This window comes from Ornithorhynchus anatinus, chromosome 1 (genome assembly GCF_004115215.2).
Source record: "Ornithorhynchus anatinus isolate Pmale09 chromosome 1, mOrnAna1.pri.v4, whole genome shotgun sequence".
Lineage (NCBI taxonomy): Eukaryota > Metazoa > Chordata > Mammalia > Monotremata > Ornithorhynchidae > Ornithorhynchus > Ornithorhynchus anatinus.
Genome location: NC_041728.1, coordinates 22,460,770 through 22,481,001, shown reverse-complemented (window position 1 = coordinate 22,481,001; position 20,232 = coordinate 22,460,770). Strand labels below are relative to the sequence as shown.

Sequence of the window (20,232 nt, the reverse complement as noted above, 5' to 3'; positions counted from 1 at the left end):
TTTAACGTCGGTCTACCCAGAATGTAAGCTCCCTGAGGGCAGGAACTGTATCTACCAGCTCTACTATATTGCACTCTCAAGTGCTCTGTACAGTGCTCTGCTCAAAGAGTCAGCAGGAGACTGAGAAGGACCGGCCAGGAGGAGAACTGTGTCGGTAAACCCGAGTTCAGTTAGCATTTCTACAAAGGAGTCGTCCATACTGTTAAAAGCAGCCGAGATGTAGAGAATATGAGGATGGAATGGAGTTCATCAGATTTGGCAAGAAGGTCACTGGTGACCTTAGGGACAGCAGCCTCAGTCGAGTGAAGGGTGCATCAACCAAATTAGAAAGGACTGAGAAGGGAATTGGAGTAAAGAAAGTGGAAACTTTTTATTGTGCCCTATGACTCTACAGCATAAAAGTTTAACAAAATGTTATCCTTAGACGATTGGTAGAGCTGCTCGAGATACAAAGTATAAGGAAACGCTTGGTATTTCCCAGCATTCCTGACAGAAACCTGACATGACTACCAAACAGTATACCCTTGTAAGTTTCCCCTTGGGGAAAATTGCTTCTAATATGATGGTGTTTGCAATGAAGGAAACAGTTCTTCCTTGAGTCAGACAGGGCAGCTCAATCGGTCTGGCCCAGAGTCCACTTTGTCCAGGGTGTGGTCCCCAGATGAACAGGTGGTCACTGCTGCACCTAACTTTCACATCTCTTTGCTTTTGAGGGGTCAGAGAACTAGGTATTATCTGAAGTAGATTTACACCAGCGTTCACTCTGGGCACAGAAATAGATTCTCTTGCAGTAAATGCCCTCACTTCTGGGGGTCTGTTTCCTGATCCACAAAGTGATCAGGAGTAGCAAAAAGATGATTTCACGTAGAGCAGTATGACCTCGTGGAAACAGCATGGGCCTTGGGGTCAGGGACCTGGGTTCTAATCCTCGCTACGCTAGTTTCCTGCTGTGTGACACTGGGCAAGTCACTTAACTTCTCTGTGCCTCACTTTCCTCATCTGTAAAATGGGGGTTCAATGCCTCATCTCTGACCAACTTAGACTGCGACCCCCATGTGAGAAAGGGACTAAGTCCAAACTGGTTAACTTGTATCTACCCCAGCGTTTAGAACAGTGGAAGACACCCAAGTGCTTAAAAATATCATAATAAAGTGCTCAATGAATATCTTTGGTTGATTGAATGATTGACCGGAGAAGATATAGTTACAAAAGGTTTTGAAGATGGGGAGGGCAGTGGTCTGCCACCTGTAAAGGGGGAGGGAGTTCCAGGCAGAGGGTGCAAGTAAGAGGTTGGGGGTGGGAGACGAGTATGGGATACATAGACTATGTCGGTTTGAGAAGAACAAAAGAATGCCAGCTGGACGCAGTGGGACAAGAGAGTAAGTAAGATGGGGAGATAGGATGGGGAGAGCTGAGTGCCTTAAAGCTGATGGTCAGGAGTTTCTGCTTGATGTCCAAAGGAATGGACCACGACTGAAGGTTTCTGAGTCAGGAGAAGTGTACAGAATGACGTTCTAGAACAATGACCTGGCAACAGAGGGAAGTATGGTCTGGAGAGGAGAGAGACACGACAGGGAGATCAGCAAGGAGGCTGATGCAGTAGTCAAAGTTGGATTGTGACATAGACTTGGCTTGGTAAGGTGGCCGCTTGGTTGGAGAGGAAAGGCTGGATTCTAGAAATAATTGTGGAGGAAAAACGAACAGCACTTGGCGACAGACTGAATGTGGGGATTGAAAGGGAGGGAGGAGCACTGTGGTCTAGTGGACAGAGCATGAGCCTGGGAGTTGGAAGGCCCTGGGTTCTAATCCAGGTCTGCCATTCATATGCTATGAGATCTGTGGCAAGTCACTTGACTTTTCTGTGCCTCAGTTTCCTCATGTGTAAAATAGGCAACAAAACTGTGAACCCCATCTGGGACATGGAGAGTGTCCAATCTGATTAATTTGACTAATAGAACGCCATGGTCACTAGCTTTAGAGAAGAGGGAAAATTCAGATGAACTGCATCTTCTCCTAAACCCAAGGGAAGCTACTCTGGCTGCTCTACACAATATTGCTGCCTAATGCTTTGTGCCAAGAAAGTATTTTACTCATTGTACTCTCATGAATTAAATAACTCTTGATCTTCAAAAGGAAAATGATAAAAGGTTTTTTTTTTGTGACAAAGATAGTCAGAAACTTGAGTACTGACTAATCACTTCATGAGTAAATGTCCCTACATAGAAAGACACATTAAACCTGAAAAAACATCTGTTTGCATAGATTACTACTGCAGCCAAAGTATTCCAATGCAAAGGTTTTCAAAAATACTATCTCCTCCTAATCCTCTCTGCTTTCATGTGCTGTCATAAAAGCACAATGGGCATAGCCTTAAGATCAGAATCCTGTTGTTGCAAGACCTGCTTTAACTGTTTACCTCCAGGTGAAGAGAATACATAATTGCCTGTTGGTGAAATCTGTATTTTACAGTGGCCCTTTGAGGAAAGCTAGCCAGGAGGGATAATTTCTGACTTGCACATACCATACCCACTGAGAAGGGCTTAGGAATGCCTCCCTTCACTCCTGGTTTGGAGGGGTGAAGCCCTGCTACCCAATGGTGACCACTATATCTACAACCAGAATGAGCAGTCACATGGCCAGCCTTTTAAAGATTTTCTTCCACTGGCTGCTGACAGGCAGCAACATGGCTATCTTTAATAGGAGAACCAAAACCCTGCGGGCCAGGCGTGGATGACTCAGATTTCAGTTCTGGGGTAAACTAACATGGGCAGGTCTCAGAGACTGGAAACACCATTTTGAGAGCAGGATCTCATTTTAGATTGTACTGCATCACTTTTTTTTCCCTCCCTGCAAAAAAAACCCACCTACCAAGCGGTGGAGAAAGGACCTGATTATCTGGAATTCTGCAAATTCATGAGACTGCAGCGATAAGGCTGCTGGACCCGGTCTCTGAAATACTGTGGGGCCCATGAACTTTACCCCAGTTTGGGTCACCTCCCTGTGGACCCACAATGAATCTGTGTTATTAATGTAATTTTTTTTTTACTATCTTCTCTTTTTCCACGGGAAAATTAGTTGAGGTTTTCACAAGTAGTGACAATGTCACTTTCTTTTGAAGGAATGTCTGGTTCTTGAAGCTTTTCTTTCCACGCTCCCTGAGGCCTCCCAATACCACCCTCACTCAAGAAAACAGACAGAAAGGAACTGAAATCTACCCTCCAGCCCACAATGTGGCCAGGTAAACCCAGATCAACAACTCCAAAAGAAAAAAAAAAAAATCTTGTCAGTCCTTTTTTTGTTACTTCCCCAAACTTCTGGAACCTCACATCTTCTAAATCCCATGGGCTTTTGGTTCCTCCAAATCCAATGAGCCCCAAACCCAAAAGCTCCCTCCGCCCAATTCCAAGCTATCATCAAGGAGGTGAATCTTGCTTTTCCCTTTGAATCTGGAGCCTCCATGAGATTTTTGGTTTGGAGGAGGAACAGGGAGACACTTCTCACTTTCCTTAATGACTGAACCATCGTCCAGCCAAAAAAGTATTCTGTGACCCAAAGTTTGGGGGGTGGGGAGAAGTGCTGAACATGATGACATTTTTTTTCACCAAATTCCTGCTTCCTATGACACTTACCCCTAATCATGGGACTGCAGCTTGAGTGCATGAGATTAAACTCCATAGTAAGCCGCAAGACGCTCTTTTAGGGGAAGAGGAAACTGGTCAGAGAAACGCCTCCAATTTTCATCCCCAACTTGATTTTTAAATCCATGAAGGATCTGCGGATAAGCAGAAAGACCATGGTTTACCAACAATGACAAGGAAAGACACAAGTCCCGTTCCCAAAATCCTTTACCGATAGCGTCATTGGTTTTCAATACAAAGTTCTGCTAAAGCATGAGTTTATATCATGAGATTTGGGTACCATACAATGGAAGAGGAAAAATTATTCAACACGACTTTGTTCCAGTAGAACACAAGCTGCAACTTGCCTCGAGTGGTTTAGGAGCTGGGAGAAATGGTTGTGGGCAGTACTGATTAAGGTGTAACGCTACAACTGCTCCTTGTAGTAATACAGTCCCAGTCCCGGCCTCGAGGTTTTATACTACACAATGCTTTGTGACTTCTCAACATTTAATACAGTAAATTACCAGGGAGTGGCACATGTAGCTAGTTGTGAACATAACATAGGAATTTTTATCCAAAGCTATCTGGGATGTTGAAACTACCTGCCCCCTCATCCATTAGCTCTCACTGAATCAATGGCTACTCTAATGCGATTTTCCCAGAACACAAAGGTCCTTCAAAAGCACGACCCCTGTGTTACAGAAGGACTCCCAGTAACGGAAGCATGTAATTCTCTGCTCCTGCTGGAAATGGGTGGAGTTCATTAACAAAATCAAAACATCAACAGTGGCAAATAGTACAGCAGAGAGCACCCAACTAACACGGTTTATAAATGTGAAAATTTCAGAGAACCAAACGAAAGCAGGCAAGGACCTGAATGAACTAAGGAACTCAAGAGAGCACACTGGCTTTCCTTCACAAGGCAGAAGCTGCAAACTAGGGGCTGTCGGTTTTGGTAGCTCTCCAATTCCTTCCTCTACTTCTCTTAACGTATTAGCCAAATTCCTCAACTCCCTTCCTAGTTTTACATTCCCAGTACTTCAGATCCTCAATTGTTTCAAGCATGGTTTTCTGCCTCACAGAAAGCCTGTAATCTGGAGAACTAATGAACAGCGCATAGTTTGCTTGAATGTAAGCAAGCTGTTCGGGTGGGTAGGGCAAAGGAAGAAGTACTTAAACCAATTAGGATCCCGGACCCCTAAATGATATTTGTCAACATGAACATTTATAATTACCTTACAGAACATCTCTCTGAGGTCTTCTTTCGGGCTAATCCATGATGCAACGGCATCACAAAAAAATATAAAATCCTGCAATATTAAACATGGAATATTGTAATAGCTCTAATTACATTGCTCAGTAAAATGCCTCAACACACAAGATTTTTTTAAATCTCACATACAATACCAAAGCACAAATTGGTCCTTTTGCATGATTCAATGGATCTCCTTCATATTTACATCTTTTGATTTACGTAAACATAATATTCATCAAGTACGACCATTCCTCAGAATATGTGCCAATCTCCCTCAAGATCCCCTCTCGAAGGAGGTAAGTCCAAATTTGTGGTCAATTCAACACTTCAAAATCCCCGAGGTATCAATAGTTGGTACCAATCACGTTAGATTTTTAAAAAATCTAAGTATTCAACGAGCTCAAGAAGCAATAAGCCCTTTGAAAAGGCTGTCAGAAGATAAATTTAATAACTCCCACAGGTCTAGCCTGCACCTTAATTGATGCTGATCTATTTCTATTTTCCCTTACCAATACTTATGGCCCTCAATTTCCCCAGCATAAGGACGGTGCAGTGATCAGAATATTCAATCCAATTTATAGAAGTGATCTAGTGGAAAAGGGCATGGCACTGGGAGTCTAGGAGATGTGGATTCCAGTCTCTATCAACTGTCTGCTGTGTGACCTGGGACAAGGCACTGAACCTCTCTGGGCTTCCTTTTTTATTTGTAAAAAAGGGGGACAGGGTACCTGCTCTCCAGCTCACTTAGGTAGTGAGCCTCTTGAGGGATCGGAACTGTGTCCAACCTGATTATCTTATTCCCATAGAAGTGCTGAGGCCCACAATAAGCACTTTATAATTGCTGCACAGTTAGAATAAGTAATGATCCTCAGAGAGTGAGCAATTTCTGACTTCCCATCTCCTGCAATACAGAGTTCTATGCTTCCTCACCAATCTAATGGACCCTAACACTATCCTACTGCTGACTGATCTCTTGGCTTCTTTCCAACAGTGTGGACCACTCCTTTTCTTTTGTAAACACTATCTACTCTTGGTATAACTGATACAATCTTCTCCTGGTTCTCCTATGCTCCTTAGGCTGCTCTCTCAGGCTCTTAGATGGCTGGCTTTTCTTCCACCTCTCACCCTTAATAGTAGTGGTGATATTTATTAAGCACTTACTGCGTATACTAAAGCACTTTAAATTTAGGTGTTCCTCAATGCTGTTCTGTATCCCCTTCCTCTTCTCCGTCTACCGCAACTTCCCTCAGGCTGGGGGGAGGGCTCTCATGGCTTCCCTTCCACCTCTAGCCTGTCCGCTCTCTTTCTTCCCAAATTCACTCTTCCACCTCACTTTTCCATCATAGTTGACAATACCAAACTCCTTGAGTCTGAAGCCCGCAACACAGGACCAATCCTTACTTCCTCACTCTCTTCTGATCCTCTCATTCAGGCTGTCATTAAATCCGGTCTTTTTCCTCCACATCTCCCATATCCACCCCTTCCCCCTCAACCAAATGGCCACCACCCTGGTCCAGTAACTCATCATATCCCAGCTGAGCAACCAACCAGCTTCCCCAGTCGTGACCTAGTGAAAAGAGCAGGGGGCCTGGGAGTCAAAGGACCTGGCTCTAGTCCCAGCTCTGCCACTTGTCCGCTGTATGACTTTGGGCAGGTTATTTCATTTATGAGGCCTCAGTTACCTCATTTGTAAAACGGGGATTTAAGAATATGAACCCTTATGTGGGTTAGGGACTGTGTCCAACCTGATTATCTTGTCTCTTTTCCAGGCACTATACTACGCACTGGGGTATAGTAAGCACTTAAATACCATTTAAGAATTCTTTCATCAGCTTCCTCCCCCAACCCACTCTCCACTTCCACTATACCCCAGCTTGAACCTTTTGTTCCTCCCAAATTAACCTTATCACTGTGCCTGAGTGTCTGAGGGGCCTTAGCTTTTTTTTTTTTTAAACTGTGGAGGTTGGAATAATTTTAGGGGCTCATGATAATATCCTGAATATGCTGTCACCACCCAAGTCTCAAGATCTACACTACACTACAGGGCAAAGGAAGCACCTGGGGTAAAGTTAGCCAGGCCCACTTCCTGAGGGTCCAGGGAAGGGTAAACATTCCCTTCCCGTTCCTCTGTCACCTCAGATGCCGCTGCGCCAGGAGTTCTCAAACACACACACACACACACAACTCTCTCTCTCTCTCACAATACATGGTACTACAAACAAGTAATGATGCCTGGCTTTAATAAGACCATTTGCTTTAATTGCACAAGCAGGCCTTAAAACAAATCTGGGATTTAACCTCCTCTTCTGAAAGCTAGGGCTTTTTCCAAGGGGCAGTCACCCCGGCCCACAAATCCTTTTGCACTGGTCTGCAAGTAGCTCTCCTGTAGCCTGCTGCACCCACACATCTCCCTGCTGAACTCAGTCTTCTCGCAGAACACCGGCTTCTCTACCTAGAAGGGAGGCCCTCTCTTTTGAACAGCTCCATCATAGCTTTCTGGGTACCTCTGCAAAGCCCCCTCTGGTCAGCCCTGAATCAACCTCTGAACCCCTGGGAACCTAAACCACACTTTTTATTTGCCAATGTATGTCTGGACATAAGAGCCTACAGTGAAGAAACTGGCCACGGGTTCCCCAAACTCTAGGCTACAAAAGTACAAAATTATACGCACATATATATATATATATTGTAAAACAAACAAAACAAACCAAAAGTACACCACAACACATTACATTTTAAATGCTTTGGACTACTCTCTTTATGACTCTAAGCAATTAATGAGATACATTCCCTATCTCAAAGCATTTGTCTCCATCCCATGGTTCACCACCCCAAGAAATAAAACTAAAAAAAAACCCCAACAAAAACCAAACAAAAAACCCCCCCAACAAAACAAGATTGTTGCAAAATAGCTTATTTGGATTGCCTCACTGGAGTTGACATTTATCAAAGTTTAAAAAAAAAGAAAAAAGAAACAAACAAAAAACAAAATTGATGCAAAGTAGCTTACTTGGATTACCCCACTGGGGTTGACACTGATCATGGTACAAATCCCACGGAATGCTGAATCTTTTTCCTCATTGTCTCTTATATTTCTCAGAGAAGTGCACCTGTCAAATTGCAGAACTGAATGTTAGAACTGAAAAAAGTACAAAGCTAGTTTTGTGACATTACTGACAGTATTTAATGGAATAAGCACCACAGTGAAGTTATGGCTAGTTCCAAAGAGTTTTCAGAGAACAAATAGATTCTTAACATTTAATGTATAATTATGGCTACTCAATCTAAGATATTAGTTATGAACAATGAAATTCACTTTCCTTGGGCAAATTAGCTCACTTCTATGAATGATTGATTTCAAAATCATGCACCTAAAACAATTCAATTCACATAGTTGACTCATTGCCTAGATTAAGGAATAGTCTAATAAAGTACGACTTGTATTCCATTAAACACCACTAAAGTATTGTTCCACAGTGTTTTAAGAGGACTATCAATTTAAAAAAGCAGAACATAGATTATACTGCCACAATGTAAACTATATCAAATACAGTTTATATGAGATATTTATGTTTTACAGCAGCAAGCAAACAATATTTTATACAAAACAAATCTAAACATATAGTCTTTAAGGCAATTCAAGTTTCCAAAATCTTTTTCTTTTAAAGTAATGTAATGCACGGTCTAATTTTTATACTATCTGCATGCATCATATTATCATTCTGGTGGATTTTAAAATGCTCTTTCATAATCAAGCTTTTTAACACAGCAAGCATGTGACAATCTTATCCCATGCATCAATTAGTCGTTAGCCACAACATAAAAATAAATGTACATGACGATGCTACTGAAAAACTCACAAACCTGATAGGACAAGATTAGTCACATGGTTGGCAATGATTAAGGATTGTGATTTTGTAACCAACTGAAAATATATCTAAAAGTGAGATAGAAAGAGAGAAAGAGAAAGAAAGAGAGTGAAGAAAAATGAATTAAAAAAAAAGATTGAATAATACACACCAGGGTCTTATAAACTGCTGTAGCATGGGGGCCACCTCTTGAGGACAAACGTAACCAAGACGACCAATTGTTATTGCTAAGGTAACGCAATCACGGTTATACACCACCAAACGCCAACCAAGACATGAGCAAATGAGGGGGAAGGAGAAAAAATAAAGAAAAAACAACAAATAACTCAGAAACAGAAACCAACAGAATCTGTGTATGATAATAAACATAAGATTTCACCAGTGCTGTTTATTACCACCCCCTGAATTAAGGGGCAGCAACATATATGGCATACTCTTGGGGAAAAAGAAAAGCAAAAGGAATTAAAAAAACTCTTAAAAATTGAGAGAACACCAAAAACACGAGAAATTACATCCCCTACCAAATTTCACATTTAGTTGCCATGGCATTTTTTTTTTTTGGGTCATTCAGCCCAACTGCTCAAATGGCTTGCTGATTTGGGGAATTGGATTTCCTGGTGGAAAAATAGAACTTCCGAATTTACGAATGGCCACAATTAAAGACGACTAAGGGTAATCAAAGTCTTAGTTCCCACTGACCGGGTGAGATCTTGGCAGAGTTGCTCACTTTTGAGAAACATGAATTTAACAAATGTCCATTGTTCTAAAATAAAATACTTAGTACTTTAATCCTTCTGTTTCTTCCATGCTTATCTAACTCGATTTTAACAATCCTCAAAGTTTGGTCGATTACTAAGAGGAAGTCAACTGCTCTTTTTCTAGACTCTCCCAAAACAAATCGGCTAACAGCAAACCCCTGAATCCCACCCAGCCTGTACACACCAGTAGTTAGTTGACACTCTGGCCCAAGTATTAACACATCCAACCGCAGGGACTGAAAAGAAGTTAACTGTTATACCACTCAAACATTTAACATTATGAATTTCCAGGGTTTCTGCTTTTATGGTTTAAAGCACGGAAAAGAGTACATGAATGACAAAATTTCAATAAGGGGAGAGGATTAAATGCTAATTTGTTTATTTAAAACTATTTTTCCTAAAGGGAAAAGAAATCACCAACATATGTTTACTGTCAAATTCAGACCCCTAAACTTAAAAAACAAGAAATGAAACAGATGAAACTTAGAACTGCATTCTGCAATTCCAAAATACATACAGAGAAACACATACATTTTTACTAAACCACAGAGTGCTTTAATGGTGTTCTCTCAAACTCACAAAAGGTTAATCTTTCAGAAAAAAAGAGAGTGGGGGGGGGAAAGATAATGTTTAAGGATTACTTGAAGCAAACTACACGGATAATACTAAATTCCAGCAGATTCATATGAAGCAGAGAAAGAAAACCTATGTTCAAGAGACACAAACTATGCAACATTCTCATTAAACAGGCATTTATGAACAATCCAGTGAAACATGCAATAAAGCAGATGATGTTCTACTTAAAAGTTCAGTGTAGGATACGCTTACAAATTGTTTGAAATGTCGTAACTAAATGTGTTTCTAATTACACCACTGGTCCATTTAAAAATATTTCTTAAAAGTTAAATTGGCTTTGAGGTTTCAATATTCTTAAATGGGATTTCAAAAGCTCAATAATTAACAGCACTGTTACGTTTGTTTTCTACCTTCAGCGGTGCTGGTTCTGAAGATTTGGGTGGGTTGTTTGTTTTTTTTAAAGCAATAAAGGGCCTTCAACCAAATAAGAATGTCACCTAAATTTACAGTGCAATAAAGAACCCAAAAGAATTGGGAAAAGGAGGTAAGTAAAGCCAGTTAATCTTGCAGAACAAGCTTCAGTAAAATTAAGTAACTGATATCCCACAGCAAACTTTTCTATTAAGTACATCACATTCAACATTTATTTGTAGTTATGCATTCACATTTAAAATAACTAGAGTAAAAAACAAAAGATTCAATATGTATGTAGGTTTTGGGAATTTCATAATAGTAAAGTGCTTAAACTGAATGAATGTCAGCTACAGGTACCACAATCAATCACTAGAAAGGATAAAGCTGAGCAAGCTTCAATTAGCACTTTTTTTTTATGGCTCTGCATTTTCAGCACTAAAATCGGCTTTCTCCTTCCTAAGATTTAGCAGTACCCGTATTTGCCAAACATCCGGATACTTTGTAGTTAAAAGATCATCTTCCATCCTAACTAGAACACTACCATCTTTAGCTCCCAACCCAAGGACAGTTAATTTGTTTTCCAAAATGGTAGTTAGGCCTTTAAATAAATTTTTCCCATTTCATTAGATCTCATTGATCTTTCTGTGAAATGCTTTCACAGGCCCAATGCAGATTCATTCAGGATTTAGGAGAAAGGAACGAGATGAACTGAGAGTTTGGGATAGCTTCCCACAACTCTTAAGATAGAGACCTAGTGGAAACCAATGTTCTGTAGCATGGAAGGTGCCCTTTAACCAGAAAAACATGCTCTCTACAAATGCAAAAAAGATAAACAAGGCTCTAAATCCAAACCCCACAAGCCACTGCCCAAGTTCCCCATATAAAGGCTAGACTGAACACAAAATTGACATGCTATTCACTAATTAGCTTTCAACAACTCACTCCCATTTTTTTAAAATCTAAAGTTCATATGGGAGAAAAACTACCCCAAGCCCAATTCTCGCATATTTTTCTACTAAACAATTTAACTTTGGATTGGAAATTCAACCTTTATACTTTTCATATGTGCACACACCAGATATTTCCTTAGCTCTGCAAATTTAGAAAAGCGGACATGTGCACATACCTATCTAAAGTATACTCTCTGAACCAGCAGAAAATAATATTGATAAATTCAAGGGTAACTACTTCAGTAGCCAGTCTTTAGGTCAAACATTGAAATGGGAAAACTCCCATATCACAAGAATACTCTAATATTAAATTGTCAGTCTTGCCATTCTGGTTTAGGAATATTACCAAATAGCAAGTATTACACCACGAGACAATCTCATATAACCTTTCAGGCAAAGCACAGCTTATATTTATTAAAGCCAGAGAGGTTTCGGTGTGATTTCCCTGACTATGTAAACATATATAAAATTAGACACTACTCCCTTCACCGTGACAGTTTGGTTATATGGTACCTGTGTTCTCTAATAACGTCTTTGGTGTGTTGGGTCGGTTAATGATTTCTACGAGCTGGTGCAATACCATGGGAATATAAGGCTGCATCTCTATGCCTATATCACCCGAAAAACAAAAAGAAGAGAAGGAACATTAAAAACACTGGTGTATTTTCCACAGGTAAATACGGGTAAAATCAGAACCATAAGATAGGGCAAAGGGAAGCATCTTACCCATCTGAATGGAAATTTCTCCAATTGCCCAGGTGGCATTGTTGCAGACTGAAATGAACTCTGGGTTTAGGTTGGTTCCCAAAATCGGCATGAAATCAGCTAGAAAAAACAATAATTTAAAAACCATTCTGTATCGGGGCTTTGCACTTTCCACAAATGAACACAAATAAATTCAAGCAGGACTCTGGAACTCAATTTGGGGAATAAAAACAAAAAATACTGTAGCACTGGCCCAACAGATCACATCCACTTGAGGGCCCACACCTCGCTTTACCAAATCCCAGTGTTTGGGGCTTTGAGGGGATTCTATTCACTTTGTCAGTTCCCCATGTACTTACAGTGGACCCATCTGCATTACTCTCTAATATTCTAGGCAACTTAGAAATAGTTACGTGCTTCCTACTTATCTAACTTAGGGAGTAGAACAATCAACAGGATATACTGAGCATTTACTGTCTGCGCAACAGCACTGTATTAAGTGCTTGTAAGGACTGATTGTTTTCCTCACTGTAACAGCAGGAAAGGGGAGTGGGAGGCTAGCAAGCTCACTGCTTTTTAAAAAGGGCACAGAAACACCCCACACCGCTGGAAAAGCCCACCCCAAGGGCATGAAGTCTGAATCAAGCACAGTTAATGGGCTATTTTTTTAAGCTCTGAACGTAAGATGTGACCAAACGTGTCCCTAAATGAGTCTCCCTTCCCTTTTGGTTTCACGACATTTTTCAATATTAAAAAATGGCCCAAGATCTGCAGAAGGTTGGAATGGGGAGACTTTCAGAGTAAGCTAAATTCAGCTTGTGGTCCCTGAGCGATGAAGAAGCAGAACACAAAAGACAAATATGGCACGAGCCTGGCTCTTCGGCATTTGAAGTGCCTGATAAATGAAGCTACTGTGCACCAGCCAACCATATGCAGTTCAAGTCTCCTCAATTCTATCATAATGTGCATTTTCACTACATGTAATAATAATAATTACAGTATTTAAGCGTTGTGTGCCAGGCGCTGTACTAAGCGTTGGGAGTGGCTATAAGCAAATAGTGTTGGACACAGTCCCCGTCCCTCATGGGGCTCACGGTCTTACTCCCCATTTTGCAGATGAGGTAACAGGCACAGAGAAGTCACGTGACTTGCCCAGGGTTACACAGCAGACAAATGTTTTGGCTAGACCCTTGATGGGGAATTCAGAAAAGTCTGTCTGACAAGGTAAGTCTGTTAGGGAAGACTATGAACCGCCAAGATGGGTGAGGGCTACAGAGTGAGTTTTCTTGAGCTTGAGGCTTTGCAAGAACATAACCCACATATTGTAAGAGAAAGCTAAATAAATTTCAGTCTTCCTCACCCTGGTTTCCTGGGGATATTCCTGGGCCAAGAAGTCATACCGAGCTATCCCACCTCCCATAATAACTCCACCCCTTGGGACATTCCCTCTAGTTTCACCTTCCCACCACCCATTGAGAAATACAGCCTGGGGATCCAACCCGGGGCACTTCACACCCTACCCGAAGGCTGTCTCCACTTCTACCTGTATCAAAAGAGTGGAGCAGCCAAAGTGTGTTTGCTATGGCATCCCGTGAATTTGGCCACAGTGATCCTTTTTTAGAAACAATGACAAAGTATGAAGACAAAGGAGTCCTACCTATGCATGGCTTCACATGCTGAAAGCACGCCTTGGTCAGGTCGCCTAACAAAGCAAAAGAACTCTGACGCACTTCAGGCATTTTATCCTACAAAGAGGAAGAACATTTTAGTGCCACTTCACCTCTACGCTCCCAGAGGCAATTTAGTCTTTTCACATATGTCTCACCTGCATGCATTGGTACATTAGTGTTAGAATGTTACTGCGAGCTACCAGCTGTTCAATGTTGCCTCCAAGGCCTTCCGCTAGGCCACTGAGTAAATCGAGAGCCACAATCATAAAGTCTTTATCTGGAGCCTCGTATTGATCTGGTTGGGCATTGTGCAACTGCAATGAAACAACACAGCTGAAAGATATTCAGCTAAGGGGCTGACAAGGGAAAAAAATATTTCGACCCCAACGTGTAGACCCAACTCATGAAAGCAAAAATTGGTGGCAAATACCATGGCTTGTGCAAGAGTCTTCTGTACCAGGTTTACACAACGCTGATACACAGGTTCACAGTATGGAAGGAAGCCAGACTGCAGGGCCGTGGCAACCGAAGACAGGCACTAGAATGAGAGTAGTGCACGCGGTTAGACGAGTCTGAGGACCAACTTACTATCTTAAGCTTCCATTTTCCTAATATTCAAGGCAGGCCAAAGTCCATCCTCTTGGACAAGTGACGGCCCCCATGTCCGGCAAGCTGGCAACGGGAAATTTTTGGGGTCTCCATTTTAGGAAACCCTAAGGGGCAAGAGGGGCATCAGAAGGCTAGCCCATTTTGGACACAGAGGGAGGTTTCCCTCTCGAGTATGAGAACAACATTCTCAAGGAGAGACATTTGCCCCACCTGGGTGGTATATTAAAGACGTGCAGGAGAAAGGCAGAACCCCTGCTTCACCCGGGCTTCAGAGAATATGCAGTTCCTGCCCACTACATTATGGCAACTGTGCAGACCTCCAACCTGAACAATGAAGCTGTCCCTCTGGATTCTGTCCTCTCTGGCCAGTCAATTCCAATCTTCAGATGCACCCTCAGTACCCTCTCTTCCAAGAGTTACACCTTAGAGAGGCGGCAAGGCAGTCCAGGGGACCAATAATCCTCTCCCCACACTTTCCGCTGGCACCTCCAGACAAGTCTCCTCCCATCAGAGAAATCTAAATAGGTGGCCTTTTCCCCACAACTGGTTGAAACAGTTATCTTTTCTTTTTGAAGGGGGGTGTTTCCGTCAAAGATGAGCTATCCCACTGCACGAAGAAGCAGCAGCATGCCTTCTCGACTTTCAGAATAAGAAAGCTGAGATTGCAGTTACGACCATTGTGACTGATGGTCTCTGAGCTGGGAGGAGCCTGAAATTCAGCTCCTCTAGCTACAATACCTTCTTGTTCTTTATGTATTTATGGCTGTCTTGGTCTTTTGCATCTGTCACCAGTACACCCCAACCCCCTAATTCTTAGACAATCCAAGTCCCACCACTGGATGATAATTCTAGCTCTGATGGAAGTGGGGGGAGGGGGGTTATCTCTTTTAATTGACTTCACTGAACAGTTACTTTGGCAGAAAGGATCACTCCTGGAAAGTTCCCCATGAACCTCACTTAGTGCAATTATGATGTCAATCTGAAGAGACTATGGCCCATGCAAACAGATTGGAGCCACACATTACACTTATTAGGGAAATAAACATTTATCAGTATGCTACATCACAATCCCCATGTCACATATACCTCAAGTAAAGGGAAGAGATCTTTATCTTCATCCTTTAACATGTTCCATTTCTGGATCAGTGGAGGCATTAGCATCTGTATATATTCCTATTTAGATTAATGAGAAATATATGCATTTTTGTTACTAAGCAGGAAATCCCAAAATGATAAAACATCTACAGTTATACTTTTCAATTTGGAGAAAAGAAATGGCAGTTAGAAAAATTCCCCATGTGGGGAAAAGATTAATACTGTAAAAAAAAAAAAAAAGAGAGTCACAGTACAGAGGAGTCAGTTTTATATGTTATAGTAGTGAGACTGCGAAGGTATTTCAAATCACATATCTATAGATTTGCATATTTACAGAGAGATAGCATTAGCACAACTAAGTTTGCCTTCTCAATCTCAAAACACTGGGGAGAAATACAGTAAACACCAAAACCCTGAGCCTCAGGGAACTTTGTTGGCTTTTCTTAACTGCATTTTACAAACTAAATATACAGTGAATGCGGAGCACAGCACTCTTTACTACAGCTCTCTAAATTTAACAAAACAAGTAGTTAAAAGTTCTAACAGGATTCTGACTTTAAGTGAGTAAATTCTGCCCCACCTTTTTAACATGGTTTTTACTTGAAAAGAGATCTATTTTTATGAAAAAAAATCTACAAGCAGATGCTTGTATCTATGGGATCAGAAGTAGGAGGGAATGCAGACAATGGAGTAGGAGAAAGCAGGGATTAATAAGATTAAGTGGGGTCAATGCAGACATTCCAGGGCAAGCTGAATTTTGGTACATCTCAGTTCTTGAAAACGTTTGCAAGGCTGAATTAAATGTACCCAGAGAAGCAGCTTGGTGTAGTGGATAGAGTACGGGCCTGGGAGTCAGAAGGTCATGGGTTCTAATCCCAGCTCTGCCACTGGTCTGCTGTGTGACCCTGGGCAAGGCACTTCACTTCTCCATGCCTCTGTTCCCTCATCTGTAAAATGGGGATTAAGATGGTGAGCCCCACGTGAGACAAGGGACCAACCCCATTTGCTTGAATCCACCCCATGGCTTAGTTCAGTGCCTGGAACATAGTAAGCCCCTAACAAATACCATAATTATTATTTTTATTAATGCTGTTTCCTCATATTCTACCAAGGTTGATGTTAAAATGATATTGAAACCTCTGAGCAATTTAATGCACATTCTGCAAATCACATTTGATTTCACTTCTCACACACATTCAACACACTTACAGGTTTGTTTAAGTGATGTCCTACAGAATCTGCTAATGTTCCTATGGCATCATAAAGAATGAGCAGGTTCTTATGCTGGTATTTACTAAATGCGAAGACCAGGGTATCAAGTATATAAGCAAGATAAGGAACAAGTTCTGTACAAGCCTCCTCTTCCAGAGTAGCAAAGGCACTAAAAATTAAAAAGAGAGACAACATTCGTAACTGTCAAATGTAATTCACTGCTGCTTGATTTACTCATGAGGACTTATTTCTCCTTCCTGAAACTGGATATCACTCTCCATCCAGGGAGACAACCTGAATATGCCCAGATACACTGCTGCAGGAAGTGTTTGAGAATACATTCCAAAGGAATCCATACCCATCAAGTCAATCTGTCAAATTTAGAGGCAGCATGGACTGGGGAGAAAAAGCAGTGGAATAAGTCAGGTATTCTGAGTTCTGATCGCGGATCTGCTTTGGTCAAGGCTCATATTCCGCTGAGCTTTGCTTCTCAATCAATCAACGGTATTTACTGAGCACTATATTAGGCATTTGGGAGAGCACAATACCGCAGAACTAGCAAAGACATTCCCTACCTATAATGACTTTACAATTTAGAATTTTCCCCATCTGTAGAGTTGGAAGACACATTATCTTGACGGACTTTCAGTTCAAGCACTCTAGAAAACCAAGTCTTAGTCAAGTCAAATCAGACTGGTTTAAGTGGCAACAGGATATCAGAACCCTTTCCTTTGAGAGATTTCCAACTGCTTCGGCACTGAATATTGGCTTAATGGACCCAGTTAGCTAAGGCGATTAAAAACTGCATCGGGTGATTCAGTCACTTGTGGAGATGGGATTCACCTGTGAATACAGAGGCTAAGGCTCAGTGTTCTTTGCACACCATTCCCCAGTAACTACTCATTCCTCTGTGGGGAAGAGGGTGGTTTTAAAACACTGCTCTGCTGCCATTCTTATCATGTGCTAGGAAAGAGGAGTGGAGCTCAGTTAATTTCCCACCACAGCCCCAGATCGCGGGAGTCCACTGGGGTGGCGGTCAAGCTGGGAAAACAGAATTCCACTACCATGTGGGACAAAACAATGGCCTGAACAGAACATTTGTATGACCCAATAATACTACCAATGTTCTTATACAATTGGGAGGGGAAAAAAAAAAAAGATTCCATGGCCCAAGTGACTGGTTGTACCTGGGTGGGGGTGGGGGAAAGAGTTACCTGGCAATCACTTGGCCCTTCTGGACCGTGAGCCCGTTGTGGGCAGGGATTGTCTCTATTGCTGAACTATACTTTCCAAGCACTTAGTACAGTACTCTGCACACAGTAAGCGCTCAATAAATATGACAATGAATGAATCACACAACTGGCTTAAGCTGGGGCAGGAGATGGGGAGAACCAAAATGAGATAGATGAAAACTGCGAATGGTGACTGTTCTCATGGTGTAAAGTTTCAAAGCAATTTCCAAGCCTACTTTGGAAATCCCAGGTCATTTCTAAGTTATTAAGCATAAAAAAGATGATGTTTCTCTCCACTGTTTGCCATTAGCAAGTAATAAGGAAGTCTTATCAGAAAAAAGAAAATATGAAACAACTAAACTAAAATATAGCCCACATCTATTAATACTAATTTAGGATTGCCACCAGTAAGAATAGAGTTAACACTTCAGACAGCAAACTCACCTCAGAGTCTAATTTTGAGGCAGCCAAATACCAGGCTTTGTTCTTGTCTATACGTCTATACCTGCCATGAGTCTTCTCTCATTCCCAAATTGTACGGCCTCTTATAATTACAACTAATATGAACACACTTTATGGGAGACTGAAGACTGGTTAATATCGGGAAAGTACCACATAAAAAAGAGTGGCTTTCTGGTACTGTTATGATTTCAGCTTACCTGCAGGCAGCTTCCTGTACCCTCTTGTTGCTGTCCAGGATACGTTTAAGCAACTCTGTCATTAATGGCTTCAAGTACGTGTCTGGGGGCTGACTAACTACCCAGTGTGCATAACGGCTAAGAGTCCAGCATGTAATGGAGCGCACAAGAGCCTTTTTATCCGAGAGGCACTGAATAAGGTGGGGGATGAGTTCGGGGAGATATGGAATCATGCCTTGCATGCAACCTGAAAGGAGAGAGGAACAAAATGGCACCGTCACAAATAATCACATTCAAAACCTCTGAAGACTGCTAAAAATGGGTTCCACAATAAGTTGTTTCCATTTCAAAATAGGGCAGCACTAGACCAGTCTAATAAAATAACAAACCGGCTCACATGCTAATCGACATAAGTCACCAGAATTTTTCCTTAAATATTTACAGAGGTGAGTCCTTCATCCTGACCACAATTCCTGACAAACAGAAGTGACAAACTACTTTCTGCAAAGGACAACTATTTGACTACTAAATGACCCACACCTCTTGGCAGCAAAGCATATATGGTTCATTCCCATACGTTAAGGAGGGTTATGAAATTCGCCCCTCATTTGGGCCATGTAACCACTCCCCATTTTAGTGAGGACCACACCTCATTGACTGTGAAATTAAGATTCATTAGACTGTGTCCGAAAAATGGCTTAAATTCCTTGGAAACAGTACAAGGAACATAAGGGATTTATCATAACCCACTACAGGAAGCATATGGAACTGATCACCACCACTACAGGATCCTGACGTATGGGGAGGAAAATTATACATGCTGTATCAACTGTTGGCAAAATGACCTTTTAAAAGTCATTCTCAGTGAGAATGAGATGAGATCCATTACCTCAACCCAGGTCAAACCTTTGCACTGACTCACCTTCAGCAATTGCTCCTAAAACCAAGATGCCTGATTCTTTAACCACCCACTCTGGGTGGAAGAGCAATTCCTTCAAGAGGGGCAAAATATGTGGCAAAAGTTCATCACGAAACACATTTGCAAGGACATCAAGTGCAGCAGCAGAACACTTTCCTAGGGAGACAGAAATGTCCAGTTACTTAACACCTTACTTCACCACCATTCATTTGCACTGAATACACTGTAAAATGTTGAACTGAATTACTAGGATTTGTGGAGTTACAAAATAAGGATGTGAATCCTGCCTCTTTTTCAAAAGGGCCTTGCAAACTAAAGTAGGTGCATAGGACCTTAGGACACAATATAAAGATCCAGTCCTTATATTAAAACTTGTTCTTTCTGACAGTTGGCTTCATACTAAGCCCAACGACAGAGTCTGTTGCTTGCAAATGTGCTTTCATCAAAACATAAATGCCTGGACTTGAAACTTGGGGTAAACAGCTGAAGCTCTCATTGTCAAGCTTACTAAAATAGTATGAACTCTATTAAACCTTTGGGGTAGTAGACTTTTTTTCCTTCTCAATACTCTTATGACCCAACAGGAATTGAGAATCAGTATTTCAGGTTGGGTACAGAAACAGGTCAAAGTAACTGGTAACAAAGATGTTCTGACTCATCAACAAAAGAGTTAAGGATGTGTTAGAACCTGGGGCAAAAGAAAGATCACC

The 20,232-nt window shown here is 41.5% G+C and overlaps 1 protein-coding gene across 3 annotated transcripts in view; it reads right to left on the bottom strand.

The window, feature by feature from the left end:
- TNPO1 (transportin 1) overlaps positions 1-20,232 on the bottom strand; it is a 79,095-nt gene that overhangs the window by 1,785 nt on the left and 57,078 nt on the right. Inside the window, exons 12-24 of one of the 3 annotated variants that reach the window (XM_029076304.2) lie at positions 19,526-19,678; positions 18,625-18,850; positions 16,731-16,902; positions 15,513-15,599; positions 14,248-14,355; positions 13,973-14,131; positions 13,805-13,892; positions 12,169-12,267; positions 11,956-12,051; positions 8,896-8,971; positions 7,886-7,985; positions 4,856-4,930; positions 3,630-3,772 (exon numbers count right to left, since the gene is read on the bottom strand). In XM_029076304.2, the coding sequence (XP_028932137.1) occupies positions 3,665-3,772; positions 4,856-4,930; positions 7,886-7,985; positions 8,896-8,971; positions 11,956-12,051; positions 12,169-12,267; positions 13,805-13,892; positions 13,973-14,131; positions 14,248-14,355; positions 15,513-15,599; positions 16,731-16,902; positions 18,625-18,850; positions 19,526-19,678 (1,547 nt within the window). In that variant the 3' untranslated portion in view covers positions 3,630-3,664. Of the gene's footprint in view, positions 1-3,629; positions 3,773-4,855; positions 4,931-7,885; positions 7,986-8,739; positions 8,813-8,895; positions 8,972-11,955; positions 12,052-12,168; positions 12,268-13,804; positions 13,893-13,972; positions 14,132-14,247; positions 14,356-15,512; positions 15,600-16,730; positions 16,903-18,624; positions 18,851-19,525; positions 19,679-20,232 lie in introns of those variants that run through there. The other 2 variants (XM_029076306.2, XM_029076308.2) reach the window with 2 other exon arrangements.